This window comes from Clarias gariepinus, chromosome 15 (genome assembly GCF_024256425.1).
Source record: "Clarias gariepinus isolate MV-2021 ecotype Netherlands chromosome 15, CGAR_prim_01v2, whole genome shotgun sequence".
Lineage (NCBI taxonomy): Eukaryota > Metazoa > Chordata > Actinopteri > Siluriformes > Clariidae > Clarias > Clarias gariepinus.
Window position 1 is genome coordinate 17485142 of NC_071114.1, and position 24859 is coordinate 17510000.

The 24859-nt window shown below is 38.1% G+C and overlaps 2 protein-coding genes across 5 annotated transcripts in view; both read right to left on the reverse strand.

Annotated features, from left to right (window-relative positions):
- Positions 1-2713: 2713 nt before the first annotated feature.
- On the reverse strand, positions 2714-10732 carry safb (scaffold attachment factor B). 4 transcript variants are annotated; one of them, XM_053513383.1, is made up of 21 exons: positions 10448-10732; positions 9619-9706; positions 9468-9532; positions 9153-9353; positions 9005-9058; positions 8854-8890; positions 7673-8090; positions 7254-7294; positions 7067-7164; positions 6696-6845; positions 6347-6435; positions 6228-6271; positions 6045-6124; positions 5099-5244; positions 4709-5002; positions 4484-4618; positions 4345-4390; positions 3911-4014; positions 3738-3793; positions 3605-3659; positions 2714-3379 (listed from the first exon to the last, which is right to left on the reverse strand). In XM_053513383.1, exons 1-21 carry the CDS (start codon positions 10613-10615, stop codon positions 3250-3252), a joined length of 2499 nt encoding a protein of 832 aa, XP_053369358.1. In that variant the 5' UTR covers positions 10616-10732; the 3' UTR covers positions 2714-3249. The 4 variants fall into 4 exon arrangements, with proteins under 4 accessions (XP_053369358.1, XP_053369357.1, XP_053369356.1 ...); XM_053513382.1 differs by having other exon boundaries at positions 7067-7167; XM_053513381.1 differs by having other exon boundaries at positions 7254-7297.
- A 2991-nt stretch (positions 10733-13723) lies between these two features.
- The window catches only part of malt2 (MALT paracaspase 2), a 28766-nt gene continuing 17630 nt past the window's right edge, over positions 13724-24859 (reverse strand). Inside the window, exons 11-17 of the mRNA XM_053513290.1 lie at positions 24197-24374; positions 23704-23778; positions 23489-23616; positions 17762-17911; positions 16384-16541; positions 15007-15144; positions 13724-14517 (exon numbers count right to left, since the gene is read on the reverse strand). Coding sequence (XP_053369265.1) covers positions 14086-14517; positions 15007-15144; positions 16384-16541; positions 17762-17911; positions 23489-23616; positions 23704-23778; positions 24197-24374 — 1259 coding nt within the window. The 3' untranslated portion in view covers positions 13724-14085. The remainder of the gene's footprint in view (positions 14518-15006; positions 15145-16383; positions 16542-17761; positions 17912-23488; positions 23617-23703; positions 23779-24196; positions 24375-24859) is intronic.

Here is a 24859-nt window from a genome sequence, read left to right on the forward strand (position 1 = left end):
TTTAACCTTTTTTCATCCATCTGTGCACATTGCTTTTGTCAACGGTGTGATTTCCGTAAACATTCTGTAGCACAGTGGGAGAGCATCAACTCCAACAAAGGAGATTTTTAAAGAGAATTTAAAAGTTGGGTTCATCGATGGTGCAAATGCATCACTTGTGGTAGAGACTGTGTTGGGTAGAACCTGCATGTCACTTAATAAAAAACTTATTTTAGTTCAGTCCTCATATTTCATGTGAGGTATATACTGTATAATATTTTGGTGCCATTTATGCACACTCATACCACAACAATTCGTCTGAGAGGCAGCAAATCCAGGGTTAAAAAAAAACCTTTGTTCATGCTGTCCATGTTAAGTAGGGAAAAAAAAATGTTTGTACTTCTGGATCGAAAGCATTGTTATTTCCTACAAGTTAAAATGTGAACTTAAACACCCATGTCTCTACAATCTTTTTACGTGGGTTTTATTGTAAACATAAAATAAGATAGTGTTTAACTACAGGAAATGTTTTCCAAACTGCACCCACCAGATTTCCACAAAGGAAGCTCCATTTTTGTGTGACATTATCTCATTGTTATCCAGGATTACCTATGTAGAGGTTATACAATGTTATAATCGGTCCTACTGTCCTGGGGGACCACTCGGGAAGCTGTCCCTGGCACACAAGCTTTAGTGTTTAGGGTTCAACGAGTCCTCTTACACACAGAATAAAACTTGTAAAAAAAAAAAATTATGAAAATATAACAGTAAATGTCTTGGTGATGATAAACGTAACCTCATATTTCCCAAACTTTGTAAAAATCTCCTTTTTTTTGTTAAAAAATGTCCACAACCATTAAAAGTCTGGCTATTTACTGACATTTTCCCATATAGTGACTCTCTGGCTTTCAGTTATCCTACTTCATGCAAATTAATAATATTGAATTATTTACTTTCAAAGATTTCAAGCAACCATCTGTACAAAATAAACAAATGATAAAAGAAGGAAGGGTATGAAGGAAGGTTTCACTAAAGGGAGCAAAGTTCTTAAAGTACAGACCATAACATTAGGAACAGTTATAGTTCAATGATTCATGTGCATTACAGCTGTTTTTGCTTCACGGGTTCTGTATCTACGTTTCCTTTCCATCATGAGAATAGAAAGAATGTGCAGTGGTCTTTAAACACCACTGTAAGAATATAATTATATACAGCCCTAGGAATGTAAACCTGATCTTGGCTCCACCCCATAATATCCTGCTCCACTCTGATTGGTCCAGAAGAAACAGCCTGATCCTGAAGCACGTCCCTCCCACGCTACTCGAGGTTACTCAAGCCCTCCACATGACACGCGGGATAATGAGTTCCAGTTGCAGGGTCAAGAAGAGACTTGAAATCTTTTAGATCTGAAATCTCTCCTCGGTCTTGAGCAAGAGCCGCCACCAGTGTCTTACTCCACCATCCCACACTTTGCAAAAGGATCATTTTTATTTCTAATCTAAGAACTTAACATTGTTGCACAGCTGACCCAAATGACAAATACTTCATGTGGAGGAAAGTCTCAACAAAAGTGGAGGAAAGTCTCAACAATTTCTTGCTTTCAAAGCCTTCTAACAGTCAAGTCTAAGACTTAGTGAATCAGTAAATTGCAGCAACCAAAAGAACTTTTTTAAATGGTTTGTTCATTTATTTCTAGGTAAGCACTTTGTCCTGTAAGGGTACACAGTGGGCCCGAAGCCAATCCCGGAGACTGGGTCTGAATGCTTTCTGGGTGCATGTCAGTCTTTCATGAGGCTCCATACACACACATTAGTGTCGCGAATTCACTGATTTTTTTATCTCACGCATTCTTGGAATGAGCATGAGAAATAGAATACAGTCAGTTAACTGAGCTTGGGATAAAATCAGGGACCCAGAAACTACAACGACAACTGTAATGTGGGAAAAGATGCATGCACAAAGTGCTTATAATAAAATTCCAATCAGTCTGAGTTAAAATGGTGTGTATTTGTGTGTAGTATGCATGAATTAAGTGTGATCATGAGGACACTTCAGATCTTCTGAGTTATTTTAGGGAGTTATCCTACAATTGATTGTAATTAGTGGACATTTACTAGCAATGTTACTTTAGAAAAAGTATTTCGTTCCATTTTTAGTTAGTGTTTTTAAAGTGCAAAAATGAACCTAAGCAAGACCTTCATGTTAGTGTCTTCTATAGAAATGGCTACTAAATACAGAAATTAGATTATGCATTTACTGGTGTTGAAAATATACAACCTTAGGATAAACCACTAAAGATGCAATGGGAACCGAGAGCATAGAACAAAAAATCTTTTCCAAGAATTGGCAGATAGACAACCGCAGCTGCATTTTGGAGGTCATTTGAGGCTTTATCTATTTGCCCTCCACAATCTGCGTCAGTCCAAAGGGCACCTAATCAAAACACTGAGCCCCAAGGACACAAAATAAAGAGGTGGGGATTTGCGATGCTGTGTATACAATACTATTAATAAAACATCCTGAAGCCTTTACTTGTTTACCATGTTTCAAAAACTGTCTCCTTGTGATAAGCCAAAGAAATGAGGGGTACACTTGCAACCAAAAATTTGTTCAACTGGTAAAAGCTGATTTAAAAAAACATAACTCTGCTTAAAAAAAATAAAAAGATTTGCATTATCATATTACTCAAACATGTTTTCACACACTAACTAAAAACTGACAAAGATAACCCGTGTTTTTACGAAACAACTTTATTCACTCATCAACCAGGGAAAATTGGCCGATCATGCGCACACAGTAATGACGATAAGAAGTGTTACAGGAGTTGCTCTAAGGGAATAAGAACACAACAGCACCATCTGTCAACACCACATATGCAATTCACTTCATCACAAGGAAGGAGGAACAATCTACATAATCTGAACTTAAAAAAAAAAAAAAAAAAAAAATCACGTCTGCATCCATTTAAATAAAACAAATGTGAAGACCTCACTGAAACTTGCATTATATTCAGCTTCACACAACATTCCTGAGCATTACAAAAACTAAGAAGATCTAAAAATTGTGAACTTGAGATGGGGGGGGGGAAACGAAAAAAAAAAAAAGATAAAATTTGACGTATTGTACTTTGTAATAGTTTAGTCATCATACGGCCAACAGAAAAGATCTTTAAAAATTTACAAAGCTTTAGAAGCTATATACAAGCTGCAAGATCACAATTAAGTACAAAAAACAAAACAAAAGAACAAAGGCTGATGGACGAAAAACAGATCAGTAACGGCGGCCGAAGGCTCCACCCCCCTGCATGCCGCCACCACCACCACCTTGCATCATCTGGTTCTGTCGGTTTATGGTTCCGGATATAGACTGGGATGCCCCTGTCTGCATGTATCCACCTCGGCTACATACAGATACGGAAGTGTTAATATTTGCAACAACAAAGATTTGCATGCAAGGTTGTTTTATATCCTCCCCTCAAAAAAGCGTAGGGATTACACCAAACCCACACTCTCCACTGTTTCACACAAAACGTAAAGACAAGCTGGTCTGCTAAACCCAAACAAATCAAAAGGTTACAACTACAACTGAAGCTTTTTCAGAAACGAGAACCCTAGATGTCTCTCACCTGGCCATTCCTCCTCGGCCCATGTGACTCTGGCCTGGCATACCACGATCTGGTCCTGGAAGAAAGCGAATGGTACATTAAACATCCTGCATCATCTATGTACAGGCTAGAGTGTGAGCAAAGCTGCATGTACCTTGCCAGGGTCTGTCACCTTCCATCTTACGCCCAGGCTCCCAGTCTCGGCCATCTCTGTGCCAAAAAAAATAAAGAAATTTACAACAGTCCCTAATGTGTACCTAGCAGGGGAAAAAAGTATACCAATTACAATTAAACTGTTGCTGTAATCTACTCATATCTATTTATTACCTGCCAGGGACTGGCCTTGGAGTATTCATTGGCCGTTTGTCATAAGCACCTCCACTCCAGTTATCTCGGGAGTCTCTGTTGTGCCGGTCTCGATCAGAGAAGTGCTGCAGAAAGACAAAGCAAATATAACAAAAAATTACTCATTACATAGTTAGTGCACTAACTAAAATGCAGATTTAAAAACCCTAACTCAGATTTACACGTCTTCTACAACTTGGAGTAGAATCCTCTGTCCTAATTTAACCACCTCATATAAATTCCACAAGTCACACAATCCAGTCAATACAGGAAAAAGGTTCTTAGGAAATGCAGGTGATTCATGACATAAGTATAGTCCAAATGCTTTTTGCAACTTGCCAGCCCTGCAGTGCCACCTACAGCCTGTGCTAGGTTATTGAAAATAATTTATATATTTAACAGAAATGCATGTTTACCGGGCCTTCTCTGTCTCCAGGCATGCCTCCCCTGGGACCATCTCTCCTAAAACAAAAACATCCAGATCAACAAATCACTAGGAGATGTGCTATAGTGATTTTTTTGGTGGTACAAAATAAGAAGCACACCCGGACATACCTTTCCATAAACATGTCGTCCTGGAAACGGCTGCGATCTCGGTGGTCGAAATCTTGAAAGCGATCCTGACGACCAAAATCTGAGCGACCATATCGGTCATCCATTGGCATCCTTTTTACTGGCCAGTCGTCTTTCCTACGAGAACCCACCAAAAACCCATATACTACTTTAGATATCAGTATTAAGTCTTATTACAAATATTTATATAAAAAAATTATTGAGTACCTTCCATCCATGTCGTAGGGTCTCTTAAGTGGACGGCGCTCCTGTTCGTAGCGAAGCTGGTCCTGTTGTCTACGTAGTTCCTCACGTTCCCTGTGAATTCGCTCCTGCTCACGGCGGCGCTCATACTCCACTCGCAAGCGCTCACGTTCGAGGAACTCGCGTTCCATGCGATCAGCATCCAGGCGCTGCTTCTCCACCTCCAGCCAGTTACGCTTACGCATCAGTCTCTCGCGCTCCTCGCGTTCACGAAACAGGCGGATTCGCTCACGCTCACTACGACTGTCACGATCGCCACTGCACAGCAACAAGAAGTGGTAAAAGGTTACAAAACAAAACCTCAAACACACAAAAAAAACAAGCCAGGTGTGTATTAGTGTTGTGGAAGCATACCCTGAGTGCCTGCGCCTCTCTACCTCTCGGATCTCTCGCTCACGTTGCCTCTGTCTCTCACGCTCTCTCTGCTCTTTGATTTGATCAAATGACAAAATGTCCTTCCTGTCTTTGCTCGATGATTTGCGGTCACGACTCTTCGTGCTCTACAAAAACGCACAAATATTTTAATGTGGAAGATTAACACAGGCCAAAAATTAAATCTTTTAATCAACTTATAACAATCAGGGCAAATCCCAACTTGCTTTTCTTTTTATACTATAAAGTTCGCACACAAACTAAAAACTGACCAGGATAACCTGTGTTTTACAAAACAAGAGCTGCTAGTTAATAATTATGAAAAAAACTGCTTAATTGTCCAAGCAGAATAAAATTCAACTAGATTTACTTAACACCAACTAGAACCTTTGACATTTCACACACACTTCTGATAATTTCTAATTTTACTACTTTCAGACAAATTGTCATTCTACGTTACTTGATGGTAAACAATATGACCTCAAATCAATATCATGATTAACTAAACATTTTTCCTTGATGATTGAGTTCCCCCCCTCCATGACCGTGTTTGTACTGTAAATATGCACAACTATTAAATATGGGATATTTTTTTCCTAATGAAAGAGTTCTCCATGTTGCTTCCATGTCTCAGACTTGACAGAGCAGAATCGTGAGATTACAGAATCAGTAGTACATTTGTGAGGGCACAGAATATGATCAAAGTGGGAAAAATATTAATAGATTTTTTTTCAAAGCATTAACTGAATTTAAAATAAACAACTGACAGCATGTTTACATTGGGTAGAGGTTCTGAATGTTAGATTCAATTAATGTATGAATTATTTAGCCCTAGTGTTACTGTTCTTTTCATGTTAAACTTTGATTTACTAATGCAAAACTATAAAATGGTGACATTGCTTTATTACATGCAAGGCAAGTCATTTACCCTCTCCTTGCTCTTGGTTTTGACGCTGATAACAGGCTCTCCTTTTGATTTGTCCATGACGACAGTCCTCTCCCCGGCAGCTGCCACACAAAAACAGACACTATGACACCCAAATAATTTCAACTCCCATTTTTTTATAGGTTGGTAATCAAACTGTCACAACTTGCTGTCTTTTATACACACCTTTATCATCTGAGCCTTCTGTTTTCTCATCCTTGCTGTCAGACCTAAGGAGAAAAAAAAAGGTATGGTAACTCTCTCATTCATCCTATACCACTTGAATTAAATGAGCACACACTCACTTCTCAGTCTTGGACTCTGAGGAGTGTCTTCTGTCACTGCTTGACTTTTTAGCATCTGCAGGTTTCTTCCCAGCTGGCTCGTTCTTTGCCTGCACAAGAGAGGGGGGGGATTAACCTATTTATATCGCACATATAACATGTTCAAGAAGTGGCAAAATGAAAAATAAGAAATTCTCATTTTTTGTTTCCGGTATGTAAGCCTAAGAAAGCTTTACTGGAGATGTGTCCCATAACTTTTAAAAAATTGTAAACAAGATATTGAGGGAAAAAAAAAAAGAAGCCAATTTCATATGTTTCACTAGATAATTCCATACAACAGAGATACAGAGTGCTGTAAAAGCACACTCACTCTCTCCACAGAGATCATGCGGCCGTGCAGCTCAGTCCGGTGCAGGTGGTCTATGCATTTGGTGGCCTCCTCTGTAGAGCACATAGTCACGAAACCGTAACAACGAGCCCCTGGGCTGCGAGCATTCGTCACCACTTTAGCTCCCACCACCTGCAAATTCATAAGAAAATCAATCCAGTGCAAATTAATATACCCTTCATCTGCATCTTTCATGAAATATCCTTATTTCTCTGTTAACGTCTAATTGCTCAAGCAGTGATTAATTTCTACAAAAGCAGCTCTTCTAATAATCACTCAAGGCTATGTTTAATCAACAAGTAAGAAACAAATATCATATAATGTATAATGAAGTAAGAAGAAAAATTTTTTACTTTGCCATATTTGCTAAACAGATTCTTCAGATCAGTCGCTCTTGTGGTTGACGAGAGGCCACTGACCCACAGGTTCCTTCCACTACTCGCAGCACCACCTGCTCATATTCAAAAGCGCACACCATTTTATCAAATACATTATTTTTTTTCTTTACTGGGTGAGGTACTGCCAATCTTATTTATTTACCTTTGTCATCTTTTGAGTCAGGTTTGCCTGATTTTTCATCACTGCTAAAGAAAAAAAAAAAAGGAAATAAAACAAATTGAAATATAAAAAAAAAAGTAATAATCCACTTGACACTGGAGTTTAACAAAAATACCCACCTGGTGAGGACATAGCCTCAGGAAGACAACAAAATACTTAAATGTGGACTTTACAACTTGAGAAAATCTCTAATCATGCCACTAAGGCGTCTTAGATGGCAATCAAACCGTTAAATTAGTTAACAAGAGGGAAAAGGGGGAATGGGGGGTGACAAAAACAAAATGAAGGACGAAATGCGCAGTCCATTACACCTCCCCAAGAGCACCCAAACTTGTTAACAAAGGAGCCAAAGTAACAAGATTCAAACAGCCATTTTTTCTAGTAGACAGAAAACAACAAACCTCTTTTTCTGATCATCACCCTCTACTGAGGACTCTTTCACTTCTGAAGATTCTGCAGCACTCTCTTCAGTCTTCGTGTCTTCCTTGGTCCCCTCGGCCTTCGCCACGCTTTCTGAATCGGCGCTTTCGTTTTTGTGCAAGCCTGTTTCATTTGCGTTAGCAGCCTGAGCAGAGGCGCTCTCGGCACCCGGCGAATTGTCCTTAACGCCTTGCTGGTCCTCACATGGCGGATGGACTTCGCTTTGCTCTGAGGCGTCAATGTCTCCTCCCACATTGCCGGCCTCCTCGGCTTTACCGAGGTTGGACACATTGTCCTCCTCTTCCTTGCGAGAATCATCCCACAGTGAAGCGTTCTCCTCTTCAGGCAGCTCCTCGTTAAGCGGCTCTGATATACAACACCCGGCTACTTTCTCACTTTCTACGGATGTAACAGGAATAGAATGGCACAGAGTTTAATCACTTCTGAGACATTGCATTGGATAGCGTGGAACTGGACTAGGTCTCCACCCACCGCTTCATATAAGACAGTTAGTTAAGCCTAGAAAGAGACTGGAAAAACCAGAGCTTCAAAAAGCAACCCGTTTCCTAACTAAAAGGCGACTCTTGTTAAGGTTCACCTGATGCCAAGCGTGTAGAACGCCACATGGGCAGCACAGATCCCGAGTGTCCTTCGTTGTTTATTTGTTTTGCACTTCAAGTGTCCAGATAGAGAAGATGGAGATTTTTGTGCTGCCTTTAAAAAGCCTTTTTTTTTTCTTTTGAATCAAGCAACTGGTCCATTTAGTGAATCTCCACAAAACAAACATTGAGTCCTATATGTGATTTTGCTTCAATGTGATCCGTTTCTTCATTTTCTCTTCTGACGTCTTCTTTAGGCAGAAACTGACCTGCACCTGCAAAAACTAGCAAGACACTGCTTGACTAACTAACCACTAACCGTTACTGGCTCTGCGCATAAGCTTGTTTAACCAAAAAAAATATATAAAAAATAAAAACAAATTTTCTTAAATGTTAATTTTTTTTTAAACACATTTTGAATGATGTTAACTTGCACACAAAGCCAGTAACCCCTGGTGTTCCAGTCTCTTTGTCAGGATTAGGAGGAATTATTAACAGCTAATTGAGCTTTAAAATTCACCCTGAAATAATTAAGGTGTTAAACACCTCCATACTGTCAGTACCTGTCACGTGTTCATGTTCAGCCTGTGGCCGAGAACCCTACAAAATAAACAGAATTAAAACAAAACACATTAATTCATTTTGATCCGTCTCAGACAAGCATAACATATTTGTGTAAGCACCACTGGAGTTGTTATGACATGTCTTTATTACCCGAGTATTCCGTTTCTGGTGATCTTCCGAGTCTGCAGCTTTACTCTCCATATCCTAAAACAACCACAATAAGTCAATCAATATTTATTCCACATTTTTGGTCATCTATAATAAAGTCATACCTACCGTCTTACTCCTAAATACACACCTCCTCTGACTCAGACTTAAGTGCATCAGAATCATCAAAGTCATCTGCATTGGTTTCATTCGGAAACTCGTTGAAAAGTTCATTCTCATAATACTCGTCTTCTTCTGGCATCATGCTGTTATCTATATCAGCTTCATCCAGGACATTCATGTCCATGATGTCCATGTCATGGACACTCTCTCCGTGTGCATCCCCATCATCCTGGGAGACATAAAAGCACCGATTGTAAGCTGCTTGCTAAAGGGCATTGGTTTTTTTTTTAATCGGGTCAATGCTGTTTTGTTCAATTATATTGATTTTTGCAATAAACTGCACCTGGCCATCAACAGACTCCTCTTCCAGTGCGCAGTCCTCAGATTCATCTGCTTCTGCTTTTTTCCCTAAATAAGTGGAGTAATAATTAAACACTAAAATAAGCTACTTAGTTAAGGCATTATTACAAATTTTTTAAAAAAAATTTTTTTACCTTTTGGAGTTCTCCTAGGTGCCTTCTTAGGCGTGATTTCAAGCTGAACCACTATTTCATCAGGATTGCCTCCTTCCTCCTCAATGGCCTGCAACAAAAACACATGCACCTTTATTCCTTCAGGAGACAAGATATCAGGTTTCACTTATAATTTACTATGCCAGTGTACCTATCAATTTGGTACTGTCTACATCACCAAAAAAAAGCAGAACGCAGATTGGCAAATCGCGTCTCTCATAAAACATAATGTTGCGATTTATCCTGGGGCATAAAACTATGACCATGAGCATCACCATGCTAATTACCTCAAAGCAAACAGGAAGTTAGCACCCATCAGAAGCCGGTTTAACAATTACAAGTAACTAACATCAGCAAAGTATTTAAAACTATGAGTTACAAACGCCTTTGCAATCACTTTTAATGATACGAGAAAATAATAGAAGCACTAATAATAATGCCGGGGAAATAGAAACAACAACTGCACGGGCCTTATGCTAATGCTAGCGTCTCTCTGACGAATTAGCCCGCCTAGTTAGCATACCTTCTTTGCTAGCAAGCCGTTAAGCAGGCGTTGCAACGTAAACCCACCAACAAAAAACACCAAGAAAACTACTTATTAGTTAAATAATATTTATAAATACATCAAAAAAAAAAAACACACAACTGGCCATACGAGTTGCGTTCGGTATGCACGCGCTCATACGAAAGCTCGATATAGAAAACACAAAGTGACGGTTGCTAAGTGTTTGCAAAGCCATATTTAAGAATGTTAAATACTTATAAGGTGCAATCTGACAGACGATGCACCATCTGCTTTCTAAATTTTTACCTTTTTAAGGCGTTCGGATAGTATGCTCTTGTTCCCACTGATGTCCAGATTTCGTTTCTTCAGCTCGGCCCTTAGATCGATGACTCTCAGCTCTGATAATTTTCGAACCCCGGCGCCTTCAAGAGCCTCTCCAGCCCCCAAATCTACTGCCGACGTGTTTTCAGACATTATTGAGAACAACCAGACTTAAAAACGCGCTGTTCTACTTTGCGTGTTAATGACCCAGACTGATCTTTTCTCTGACGCTCAACCTACCCTTCGAAATTTCTTGCACGCGACAAAATGGCGTCATGTGGTTTGAAGTGCGCATGCGTCAATGTTTAAACAGTGGACGTTCCCTTCCTTCAAGTTAAATATGTTTTATTCAGTTGCTATACTCTTATCACGGGAATATGCTTATTACACTTAGTCTGAGTCTTAAAATGCTTAAAATATACTCCCTCCATTAAATTCCTACCCACTAATCACCTCATATTCAACTCCCATACTCTTCATATCCATCCATCCATCCATACATGCATCTAGGAACCTTCTGTAGTTCAACTAGGAACCGCGGAGGCCAATAGTGACTACTGTATTTATTCCCATTCTACAACTGTGGTAGGACCCCTGGTCAACACACGCTCATTCACACACTATGTGCAATTTGGTACTGTGGAGGAAACAGGAGTACCCGGAGGAAACCCACCAAGCACAGGAAGAACATGAAAACTACACACACACAAACACACAAACACACACAGGCAGGACCTGAACGCAGATCCTGGAGTTGCAAGCGACAGTACTAACCACTAAGCCACCATCTGCTTTATATATGATAAATAAACCCCGCCCCATTAATCACTAGGTAGGCGTCCTACAATCCCTGTCTTCCATGATGTATTCTTGTTAATGCAAGCAAGCCAGAAACATGCAATTCAATATAGTATTAAGTATTATTTACTTTAATGTACTTTTAAGACTCTCTGGTACAATACTATTTTTACTCTCCTAATAATTGGGTGGTCTTTCACCCCTGGTTCCATATGCTCTAATAAGTTGTTTAACTTCTCATCTATAACATCTCTTATGATCTCTTCATTGTATAGCAAGGACAAAAGAATTAGCTATACCACTCCAGGATTTTTAGAGACGACTGAAATTATCTTTCTCAATCTAACATTTCCATTCACAAATTATGACGGTTTCAATAATTATTTCCTCTTTTCTATTATCCAAATTCTCCAGAAATTTACAACCAATTATCCATGTAGTATGTGGCATCTTGCTCAAAGATCATGCCTACATATATTTTCTCCTCCAACTAATCCCTAAATATGAGCTTTATATTCAGTTCCTATTCTCTTATCACTGTTTTCTATGCTCATTCCCTACCTTCTATTATCTCAATATGCTCCTTACACTTAACCTGCACCCACTTAACTCTTAATAGGCTCCTTCTACTCAACCCTAAATGTGCTCCCAATGAAAACTCAATATGCTCATTGCACTCAACCCCCACTCGCTGAACCCTAAATATGGTAATTTTGCTCAAACACATGCTCTCCTAATGTCTAAATAATTTCACCCACCCCCTATTTAGTAATCCCTAAACATATTCGCTGTTTAACCCCTACCCACTGGTCTCTAAATATTTCACTTAATCGAACCCCTACCCCTACCACAAAATTAAATGTGCTTCCTCCACCTATTAATCCCTAAATACATTTCTTTATATTATGATCCTCACTGATCAAATACTGTACACTGCTTCTGCTTGATCCCTATCTTTTTTTGCTCTGCTCTTCTAACTCCAATATGACTCCTATATACATTATTAACACCCTTTCGTCACTATACTCTCTCCATTTCTACACTCTATAGCTGTTTCTATATTATACAATAATATTATAAATAATAATATAAATAAAAAACAATTGCTTTACAATTCATCAAAAAAGTTCAATAATGGAATGTATTGCCCAGTGTTCAGTTGTTTTTACATGCATGTAATTCATAAAAACAGTCAGTCTATTGTTAAATGATATATTCATATATAGATAGTTGATACAGCTATATTATATATTTTATGGTCTGATAATGTTCCCGCTAAAAATTAATAAGAATAATAAATATCCCTACGTATTTACAGTAAGTCATTACTTGTGCATCATGCCTTAATGGTAAATCAGATTTATTCTGTTTTTTTTTTTGCCATTTTTTAATATAAATGAGCTACTGTTTATATACAAACCAAATATATTAATAACTCTGTAATAACTATATTCAAGAAGGATACGGGCATATTTAAATATGACCATGCATTGCTTTATCAGGCTCAAATTAAGAAAGAGTGATTCAAGGAACATTATATAATATTTTCACAGATGGATTGGCACATAGTGCAGCCCTTATCCCCATTGAGAATCTTTGGGATGTGCTGGAGATGATCTTGTGTTCTCATCAACACAAGATATTGGAGAGAAATTAATGTGGCTGTGCATGGAAATACAGTACAAGTCAAAAGTTTGGACACAAGTTTGGATTTATTTTTCTATATTCTAGAACAATACTGAAGATTTCAAAGCTGTGAAATACCACATATGGAATTAGACATTTAACTAACAATAACAGTTAAAGTTGTTTAAGACATGAAAGTCGGCTGTTCTGGAATAGGTCTTGCAAGAACAGTGCATTTGCAAATCCCATCAAGCACCAAAATGAAACAGACTATAAGAAAGACTCAGGAAAACAAGATCAAAACTTACATCTGCTGCAAGAAGCTCTTTTAGAGTGACCATTCTTAAAAATCACCAATTTACAGCACCTGAGATTGGAGCTGTCATGAAGGCTTTACAGAACATAAGTAATGGACCATGGAATTATAAGGTGTGTCCAAACTTTTAACTGGTAGTGTAAATGTTGTGAAATTGCATAACCTTATCAAAATGATATGATAGCTATAATCAAAGGATAAAGGCGGTCCAACAAAATATACTGTAGGAGAGTGTATCTCAAAATACTGCTGTTTCAAAATATTTTCCCTACCACTATGACTATTTTTTCTTTGTATTTTCCCCATGTTACTGTATTTTCTAATCTGTAAGGTTAAAATACACAGGAAAAGAATATACATCCATCTATCAACACTGTGTGTAGAGTAATAGAGGATCTTGAGCATGTCCAAGGGGACAACCCATTGCAGTGTACAAGCACAGACACTGGGAAAGAAACAAAATTTCTTTAAATACATTTTTAAGATATAATTATTTAAAATATATAATTATGTTCAACTGATATCTTACAGTTTTGTTTATTATTTTTCCTTTGCATATGCACCCTGTTCCTTTCCACACCGTCAGGTCTGTTATTTATAACAGGGACACATTTATACAACATGTACAATATATACCCTTTTGAAAAATATATTATAAATCCACATATAATATACATTTAGTTTAAGCACTTGCACATCATTATTGTTGTTATTATTATTGTTGTTGTTGTTTTTAATTTATTCATTAATTTGTTTATTTATTTAATAATGCTATGAGGCCCAAAATACAAGGACTGACCCAGAGCTAAGCGGGCACCATTTTGAGACAAATATTAACAGCAAAAAAATATATATATATTTGTTATTGTTTCACATGCTTACACTAGATGGAATGAAAGTTGCTGAATTTAAAAGATTTGTCAGGACTAGTGTAAGTAAAACTTTTGGACCCTATGTGCTCCTCCGACATGAGGAACTCAGGGCTCATGTTCTCCTCAGGTTCGTTTATTCTCTTTAGTTCAGATGCAGAAGAGACTCCAGCATGTGTGTAGAAAAAGGACTCTGTCGATTCAGTAAAGGAAGTGCTGGCATCTAAAGAGGGCAAACTGGCCTGCAGATCCTGGGCAAAAGGTGAGTAAAGTGGCATGCTGGCTGACTGAAGATCAGAAGAGTATGAAGTGCAGGATCTCTGTGGCTCATGCAGGTTAAGTTTGGAAACCAGAGGTTTGCCCACAGCTATCGGTCGCCTTTCCTGCATCTCCTCATCAAGATTAAAGTACTGATAGTGCAAACACACAGTGAATGACAGGTCATTCTGTACAGGAAAGAAATATACAAGTATTAAATAAGTAGCTGCATACATATGCACATCTCAATAATATGACACATATTTAGTTCAAATAAAAATAAGCTGATCCAAGTAAACCAGAACAAAAAAAAAAATTCAATTCCACGAAAATAAATGTAAGATCACAATCTGCGGTCGTGAGTGGCTGTATGTTTGTTAGTGTAACATTATGAAGCATATCCATTATGTAAATTTAACTTAATAATGTAATCTCAGTATTTGATATTTGTCAGTGATGAAACAAAACTTGCACATGGTTAAAGAGAAAGTAGACTAGAAAGGAACTATTATCAAATTATTCAATTCCTAAACAATGAATATTAATGTAATTATCATTAGAAGATATGTGAGAAAAAATATTAGACTAATGGATTAAGTGTTTATTTTTGTAATAGCCAACTAGCAATTTGCCTTTATTTATTGAAATTATTATTGAGAAAGCAAACCAGTAATGACCTTAAGTCTTTGCAGCGCACAAAGACGAGTGAAGAGTCGCGGCTGCTCTGGTGGTAGACGATCATCCATGACTAACAGTAAACTCCCAGCATCCCGGAGACTCGCTTGATTGGTACGCTTAAGGTCAATCTCTGGGCCCTAAAACAAAGTTCCATACAATGTAGGTCAATTTTAAATGTCTGCATTATAGACTCATGTCTCAAAGTCATGTCATCACACACGTCATCACAGGTCAGAGGTGGACAGTAACATTTACATTGTTACTCTGCTTAAAGACATATTTCACTTTATATAAAGACACTTTACTTGGGAAGATTTTTTAGGGAAAGACTTCACTTAGACTTTTACTATGATATAGCCCTAAAAGATCAGATCATTTTATCCATTTTTTGTTTTGATGTTTTTTTAATAAACATATATAGAGTTCAGGATTGTGAAGTAATATACTATATAATATAATACAGTATAAAAAGACATAGCACAAATACACACAATCACATGTTTCTACGGTTCCTACATTTTTGCAACTTCATTCCGATATTCTGGTACTGGTAAAATTTACCCTTTATAAAAGTAATAATAACATTTGTTCTACCTGACAAAAATCCACATACACAGTTTAAAGTCTGAAGTCTGGAGCCTTCCCGTTAACACACACCAGAAAATCTTTAATATACAGTAAGCGCATACAGTATATATTCAGTTTTAATCATCATTGATGTATGCTGAGTGCCGTCTCGTATCTGTGCCACTTGGGTTTTAAGGGATTTATTAAAAGGTTAACAGTAAGTTAATACAAGCTCAGTATTTTTGGTACTTACATAATTTCAAAGATAAGTACTTTTGTACTTTTAATAAAGCAAAAATGTGAATGAGGGCTTCTATTTTTACTTAAATAATAAACACACACAATACACACACATCTATACATATAATAAAACTATAAAGTTTCTGTCTTTACATTAAAGATATTAGCGAAAAAAATTATTTGGGGGGACATAAGATGAGTAATAGAACACCAACTTGTTTTTGGAATTTTTGTCTGTCTGTCTGTCTGTTTGTTTACACCCTTATATCATAAAGAAAAAAAAAATCAACTTTCGACTAGTTCATCTCAAAAGTCAACAGATGGTGCTGTACAGTTTTAATATGTGCTTGTGACTGTGCAATTAAATTCTACACAAACAAAGCACATCTAATTATTTAGATTTCTTAGATGAAGACTATTCATGTGCTTGTCATCATATAGCAGCAATAAACAGTCCTTACCTCACCAGACACCATCCTCACCAATTCTCTCTGTCATTCATTTGAAATATTTCATGATTGTTTCCACAACTGTTCTGTGTAAGCTGCATAAGGTTTAAAACACTGTACCTCAGTGAAATCAGACAGCTGGGCTGAGCAGGTATGGATGTCTCTGGGTGTCTCCAGGATCCGGGTGTAGATGATCATGATGTTTGAAAATTCTGCTGCGAAACCCAGCTGCACCTTTACACCACAATCAAACTGGAGCACACGACTCTCTGGCAGAGCTGTCACACAAAAAAAACACAGCATTTTAAAAGTGCAAGTGCTTTTTACAAATAAAATATTTTCTCAAAAAAAAAAGCAATTTTGTTCTTTTAATATTTTCAATTCACTCATTCAGGAATGATTTAAACATGTGTATTGATAAATACAGTGGTACCTCAGCATACAAATGCATCGCTGAGGAATTTTTGCCCTAAGAACAAAAAAATTTGCAAGAAATTTTCTTCAGCATGCGAAGCATTTTTGACACACAAGCGACAGAGAAATGATAAATTTAGGTAAATTAAGGTCTATTTATTTAATATTTTACTTAATGTGCATGCATTTTTTAAATGTTTTCATTGTTTTTGTATGAAAAAATATATTTATAGTGTTGGAAATTGATAATATTGGTAAAATTTTGGGGAGGCTGGAACAAATTATCTGCATTTACATTATATCCTATGGGAATATGCATTTTGCAATACAAATTTTAGCCTTAAGAACTCGTCTCTGGAATGGATTAAATTTGTATTGCGGAGGTACCACTGTATGTAAAGTTTTACATCAGTCAAACTTCCTAAATCTTTAGTTTTAAATAAACTATTTAGCTTGTAGCTCATTTTTATGATATAGTACACACTATTTAAATACAAAAGACAGCTGACCATCACATACATATGTGGTTCTTCTCTGAATGTTTTTCAGAATGTTTAAAACAAATAATTGTTTGGATTGTCCTTGTATGCTGTTAAGATTACCGTTAACTGGAACTATGGGGCCCAAATCTGTACCAGCCTAGCAATGCCCCTGTAGATCCATGGGTGCTTGATTAGATTGAGATCTGGGGAGTGTCAAGGCTGGATTTGCAGCCTTGGGCTCTTTGCCTGCTAAGTCCCATAAATAGCTGTGGTGCACCTTTCTATCCTGACCAGTACTGACTTTTTGCCCATGATCTCTTCACCAGTTTATTGTTGTATACAGTAGTTGTTGATCAATGCTATTTATATCACTTGTCAAGGGGAATAATGATTTAACAGTTTCCAATGCCAGCTGTTTATTCTCCACATACTAGTTTATGTTTCGTGTTTTGGTGGACATATTGATAAAAACATAACCTAAAATGGACCTAACTGTATAACAGGAGCATGCAAAAATGTGCGCTTTTCTTGGTTAATTATGGATAAGCCTCATTTAAGAAACACTTGTATATTGTAAGCATGTCAGACTGATATGATCTTACCGTGTGCTATAGACCACTGCAGGTTCCGTGTCGATGCCATAACCGGACACTCTGGCGCCTGAATGCGATCCGTCAGAGTTCGGCGCTCAGAAAGGTTACTGCGTAGCTCCAGGGCCTGCCGACCACGGGTCAACTCACACCTGCCCATATCTGTAATTATAAGCAAAGCATTTCCTTCAGAGATTTAGTGTGAACTGTAATATAAACAACAATTAAAATAAACAAAGTCTCAGAACAAAGATCAACTTAGTGTTTTATTAATGTTTTTACACTCTATAATGGTTTTCAATTTTAATTTTCAATGCTACCACAAGGGGGCACTATCCATTGTCTTCTTGTCCAAATCTGGATAAATGTAGCGGTTTGTGGCCGGAAGAGCATCCGACAAAATACATTTGCCAAATCAATTATGTGAATCATTAACATGACTTCCAAACTGGACTGATTGCGGCCCGGCACCGGTGCTGTTGACCTACAGGGTGCCAGTGGAACAGTGCTACTGTTGGTTGAAAAAGTAAAGGAGGAAAGAATGTTCATAGGCAGAGAGAGGTAAGAGTAAGAGTTTAGGTGTAACAGTAGAGACTTTGAATGTTTGGACTATGACAGGGAAGACAAGAGAGTTGGTTGACATGATGTGGAGAAGAAGGGTGAGTATACCCTGTGTCCATGAGACCACGTGGAAAGGTAGCAAGGCTAGAAGCTGAGGAGCAGGGTTCCTGAAGGAGGAGTTTGTAAGGAATTTTCTGGAGATGAAAAGAGTATAAGATCGGGTGATGAGTCTAATCATAGTCAATGTTGTTAGTGGTAATACCCCACAGAAAGGATGTGAGTTAGAAGAGAAGGAGAACTTCTGGCGTGAGTTAGATGAAGTGATGCAGAGCATCCCCAGCTGTAATAGAGTGGTGTCGTCACTCAGGGTTCATCATATTGAGACTGTGTCTGTTCCCCGAGCTAAAAACAAATTTAGAAAGACTCAGAAAGTCGGTTTTAGTAATTTAATTAACATAAAGACCACAAACTCAGATCATACTGAATGCGCAGCTGGCACCTCTGATCTGAAGCTAGGACTGTTAAATATTAGATCTCTCGCATCTAAAGCAGTTATAGTTAATGAAATTATCACGGATCAGGAGTTTGATTTACTTAACAGAAACCTGGATTAAACAGGACGAGTATGTAGCTCTAAATAAAGCTAGTCCTCCTGGATACAGCTATATACACCAGCCTCGGATAACTGGTAGAGGAGGAGGCGTCGCAGTTATTCACAATGATAATTTGACTATTGTACAAAAACACGGACAAAAATTTAATTAATTTAAAATTCTTTATAGTAACATAAGTGTATTTAACTATATTAAGTCAGCTCAGTCGATTCCGCTTATTGTCATTTACAGACCTCCAGGGCCGTACTCTGAATTTCTTATTGAATTTGCAGATTTCCTCTCAAATCTAGTCGTTTCTGTAGACAAAGTGTTAATTGCTGGAGATTTTAATATTCATTTTGAAAACCCAGAAGACCCTCTGAGAACAGCATTTATGTCCATACTGGACTCGGTAGGAGTAAATCAGTGTGTAGTAGGACCCACTCATAAAGCAGGTCACACTTTAGATTTAATAATATTATTCGGATTAAGTATAAGAAATTTATTCACAATTCCACTATCTGAAGTTATCTCAGATCACTATCTTGTGTGTCACAGTAATAATGTACGCACAGCGCCGCGCTACCGTATGAAACGTACATTCACATCAACTACCAAACAGAGTTTTATCAGTAATCTCCCAGAGTTCCCAACTTCGATTAGATCACCATCTGACCCCACAGAACTCGATCAGGCGACTGAATATTTAGAGTCTACATTTCGCTATACCTTAGATAATGAAGCTCCAGTTAAAAGAAAAATTATTAGAGATAAGAAACTTGCTCCCTGGTATAACGATCACACGCGCACTTTAAAACAGACCGCTCGGAAATTAGAACGTAAATGGCGTCAAACTAAATTGTTAGTATTTCAAAAAGCATGGAAGGAGAGCATCCTGAACTATAGAAAAGCTCTTGGTGTAGCAATAGTGAGGACTTCATGAACTTTTTTAATAATAAAATTGTAAATATTAGGCATAAAATTGAGGTTTTGAAACCGAACAATGTAATTGATGCAGATGTTAATCTAGCCATGTCTGATTAGAACCTAGAATACTTTACTCCCTATGAAGAGAATGAACTAATTTCACTCATGTCTTCTGCAAATTCATCAACCTGTATATTAGATCCTGTACCGACACATTTTCTTAAACAGATAGTACCAGCAATAACAGAACCCCTGTTGAGAATAATTAATTCTTCACTCAGCATTCGGTATGTTCCAAAATCTTTTAAATTAGCAGTTATTAAACCGAATATTAAGAAACCTGTCCAAATACAGGCCAATATCAAACCTCCCCTTTATCTCTAAGATTCTGGAAAAGATAGTAGCGGAGCAGCTATGCTCATATCTACATAGAAATGGCATACATGAACTGTATTAGTCAGGAGTTAGGCCTCATTACAGCACAAAGACAGCACTCGTTAAAGTAGTAAATGACCTCCTATTTGCCTCTGATCAGGGTTGTGTAACTATGCTTGTATTACTCGACCTCAGTGCAGCTTTTGACACCATTGATCACGCTATTCTTCTTCACAGATTAGAAAATGTAGTAGGAATTAAGGGTACAGCCCTCTCCTGGCTCAGATCCTATCTGACCCATCGTTATCAGTATGTAGACTTAAATGGTGATTATTCTGCATGTTCTCTAGTGGAGTTTGGCGTTCTGCAGGGTTCAGTTTTAGGTCCACTGCTTTTTTCCCCTCTACATGCTTCCTCTGGGCAACATAATCCGTAAGCATGGTATTAGTTTTCATTGTTATGCTGACGACACACAGTTATATGTCTCAGCAAAACCTGATGAGAAAAAACAGCTTACTAAAGTTGAGCAATGTGTGCAGGACATAAGAAATTGGATGCTAACTAACTTCCTTCTGCTTAATCCGGATAAGACAGAAGTTCTAGTCATAGGACCGCATACAGCTAGGAGTAAAATTTTAGATCACATCGTAACTTTAGATGGCCTTTCTGTTCCATCAAGTGCAACAGTGAAAGACCTTGGTGTGATTATTGATTCCAGCCTTTCATTTAAAGCTCATGTAGATAATATTACCAGGATAGCATTCTTTCACCGCAGAAATATTGCCAAGATAAGAAATTTATTGTCGCTAAACGATGCAGAAAAACTAGTTCATGCTTTAATCACCTCTAGGTTGGACTATTGTTATGCCTTACTGTCTGGTTGTTCAGCTAGATGCATAAATAAGCTTCAGTTAGTCCAGAATACAGCAGCGAGAGTCCTCACTAGAACCAGAAGATATGAGGACATCACCCCTATCTTATCTTTACTGCATTGGCTCCCTGTGAAATTTCGCATTGATTTTAAAATACTACTCTTGACGTATAAAGCATTAAATGGTCTCGCGCCGCAGTACCTGAGCGAACTGCTAGTGTCTTACGAACCGCCACGCCTACTTCGATCAAAGGATGCAGGCTGCTTGTCAGTACCGCGTATTATGAAAAATACAGCTGGGGGCAGAGCTTTTTCTTACAAAGCCCCAAAATTATGGAATAGTCTTCCAAATAGTGTTCGGGACTCAAACACAGTTTCAGTGTTTAAGTCCAGGCTAAAAACCTATTTATTTAGCCAAGCATTTTTATAAATAGATTTGCCTTAGGTAAAGGAGCAGATCTGGGGGACTCATGGACGTAGAGTATTATGTTGAACTGGTATGTTTAGATGCTGTCTTCCTCACTCTCATTGATCACTCAGGTTTGCTAACGGTGAGGTGATTGTTTGCTTTACATGTCAGGAAGCCCTCATGTCTGTGTTTCCTTCTGGCTCTCCCTTTTAGTTATGCTGTCATAGTTAGTCCTGCCGGAGTCTCTGCTTGCACTCTACAGTTAATATACATTCACATTATACATTGTGTGACTGTGACCATACCTAACTGCCATCTCTCCTCTTCTTCTCTTCCCCCCCTCTTTCTCTTTCCTCTCTTTCCCTGTCTCCCCCTTTCACTCTTTCTCTCTCTCTGTCGAGCTACACATGTCGTTCCTGAGCTGCAAGTGATCCAGACTCCCTTCTCCAGACCTGTCTGACCCATCCTGGTGCCCCGCTTCTGGTTAAGATCTCGTCACATGGATGCCCCGTGTGTCTCTTTGGGATGCGTCAGGTGTCCGGCGATGATTCTCTCTACCTAGAAGATGGTTTTGGCCTCGACTGGTGTTGGCAACTGTTTCTCTGGGGACTTGACAGTTGGATAGTTCAGGACTGGAACTTCCTACAAGTCTACCTGGGTCTTCAATTACTACCTGGACTCCATATTAACATCAATTAACATCAGCTATTATAGCTGAACTGCCTGCCACCTAACACACTGTATAAATGCAGATCATTTACTGCTTTCTGTTTCACCCAAATGAGGATGGGTTCCCTGTTGAGTCTGGTTCCTTTCAAGGTTTCTACCTATTACCATCTCAGGGAGTTTTTCCTTGCCACTGTCGCCCTCGGCTTGCTCACCAGGGACAAACTGACCATTTTGATTCATACAAATTCACATTTCATACAAACTTAAATAATTCTTTTGTTTGTGTAAAGCTGCTTTGCGGCAATGACAATTGCTAAAAGCGCTATACAAATAAAATTGAATTGAATTGAATTGTATATCATCTGAAAAGGGGAAAATGGACAAGGAGACTTGCTGCTGAAACAAGGAAGTCCAGGAGTGTATACAAAGAAAGAGGTTAAGAAGAAGTGGGACACTGAGAGGCCTGAAGAAGGCTCTACAGGTTGGTGAGGCAAAGAGATAGAGATGGAAATAATGTGCAGCAGGTTAGAGAGATCAATAATAGGAATTGAAATGTACTGACAGATGCCAGAAGGGTGATGGGAAGATGGTAGAAGTACTTTGAAAAGTTGATGAATGAGGAAAATAAAAGAGAACGAAGAGTAGAAGAGGTGACTGTTATGAAGCAGCAAGTAGCAAAAAAGTAAAAGTGAGATGAGAAGGTCATTGAAGAGGATGCAGTCAGTCCTAATGACATACCTATGGAGGTATGGAAGTGCTTACGTAGGAGACGTTGCAGTAGAGTTTCTGACTAGTCTGTTTTACAAGTTCTTGGAGGGTGAGAGGATTTCAGAGGAATGGAGGAGATGTGTATTGATGTGTAAGTGTATTGGTTTTTAAGAAAAAGGGAGATGTGCAGATCTATGGCAAGTACAGAGAAATAAAGCTGATGATTCATACAATGAAGCTGTGGGAAAGGGTAGGGGAAGCTAGGTTAAGGACAGATGTGAGCATTTCTGAGCAGCAATATGGTTTCATGCTTAGAAAGAGTACAACAGATGCAGTATTTGCTTCGAGAATGCCGATTGAGAAGTACAGAGAAGGGAATATGGAGTTGCATTATCTGTTTGTAGATTTAGAGAAAGTGCATGACAAGGTGTCGAGAGAGGAGCTTTGGTATTGTATGAGGAAATCTGGAGTGGCAGAAAAGTCTGTTAGATTAGTGCAGGACATGAACCAAACATAAAGATTTAAAATTTTATCCTTGTTCAGGAAAAGTTTTGGGAAAAAGAACAGCTTACTGTATTTCTACTCATTTTTGTGGATGATAAGTGTTATAAGGTAAAGACCAGAACCTTCAGCCACTCGATCCAGCATGACAGTGACCTTCTCCTTCTCCATCAGCCTCTTCTTCAGAAAGCTCATGAATATACCATTGGACAGGTCATCCTTGTTCACCTCAAAAGCCTCAGCATCAACACATCTGAGCACAGAAAGACAAATACAGTATGTAGTTTTACCTTCATGATTTTTATTATATATTAACTGGCATTATAAACAAACTACTTACGTCGCATAGCCAAACACAATGTTTGCCGTAACTTTCAGTGGTCCAGGTTGCTGGATGATGTCGTCATTTAGATTTCTGCAACAGTAAGATACAGATGCAGAGGTTAAACACAATGTTAAAAAAGCACTTTACTTCTATTTACAGAACATTTTAACAACATGGAATTTATTTCAATTAATATTATATTATGTTACTGATAAATTATTATGGATTTTGATTGGTCAAAAGATATACCAGCAGCTCTGACATTAGAAAATTGCAATAGTTGCCAAATTGGAGGAATAAAACACTTTCATTAAACCACTTTGGCAATAATTAATTTTCCATTAAAGCATGTGCAAAATAGTTTATTTCATACATATAAAATGTTATTGTCTTAAACCAGTATATACATAAATCCAGACCATTTCCTGTGAAATACATTTCTCTGTCCATATTACGTGTGCATATTACTTATAGGCACTCTGTAAAGAACAGAGTAGAGAAGCCATACCGCTTACGGCACATGTCAAGCAGAAAGACGTTGAGACCAGTCTGACGATCCTGCATGCCTTGCAGAATGTCCTGCACCCAGAGACAATGATCTGAAGTGTATGAGGCCGGAGCATCTATAGGCACCATGAAACTGTTTCCGTAATTCTCATAGCCATGTCCAGCATAGTAAAGCAGCCCTGCACCATACAGAAATATAAGACATAATCAGCCATAAAGATACAACAGTTACCTCTTGATTAAAACTAGCTGAAATACAGAAGCCTATTTCCTGCATGTACATTTGATTTGCAGAATTGGTCTAGTATAAAAGGTTCTAACAATAAAGCCAGCTGAGACTATGTACTGTACAGTTACTTTTAACTGTTCCAAGACTAATTTAGCTAACAAGTAATGAAAGATTCTGTAAACCACATCCTGTCTTTAAATAGCATCATGCACACTTTATCATGTGGTTTAAGATTTTTACACTAAACTGCAATTTGGTAGTGGGACTCAAAGTCTGATGATGGAACTGTGGCACAAAGTTATTAGAATTACTGTATAATGCACCTGTCACGTCTCTATTTAAATCCTACAAAACACCAACTCCAATGTAAACTGTGAGGACTTAAATGCAAGACTCGTCAGATGTGTCATACCCCATTTCACAATCGCTGGATGT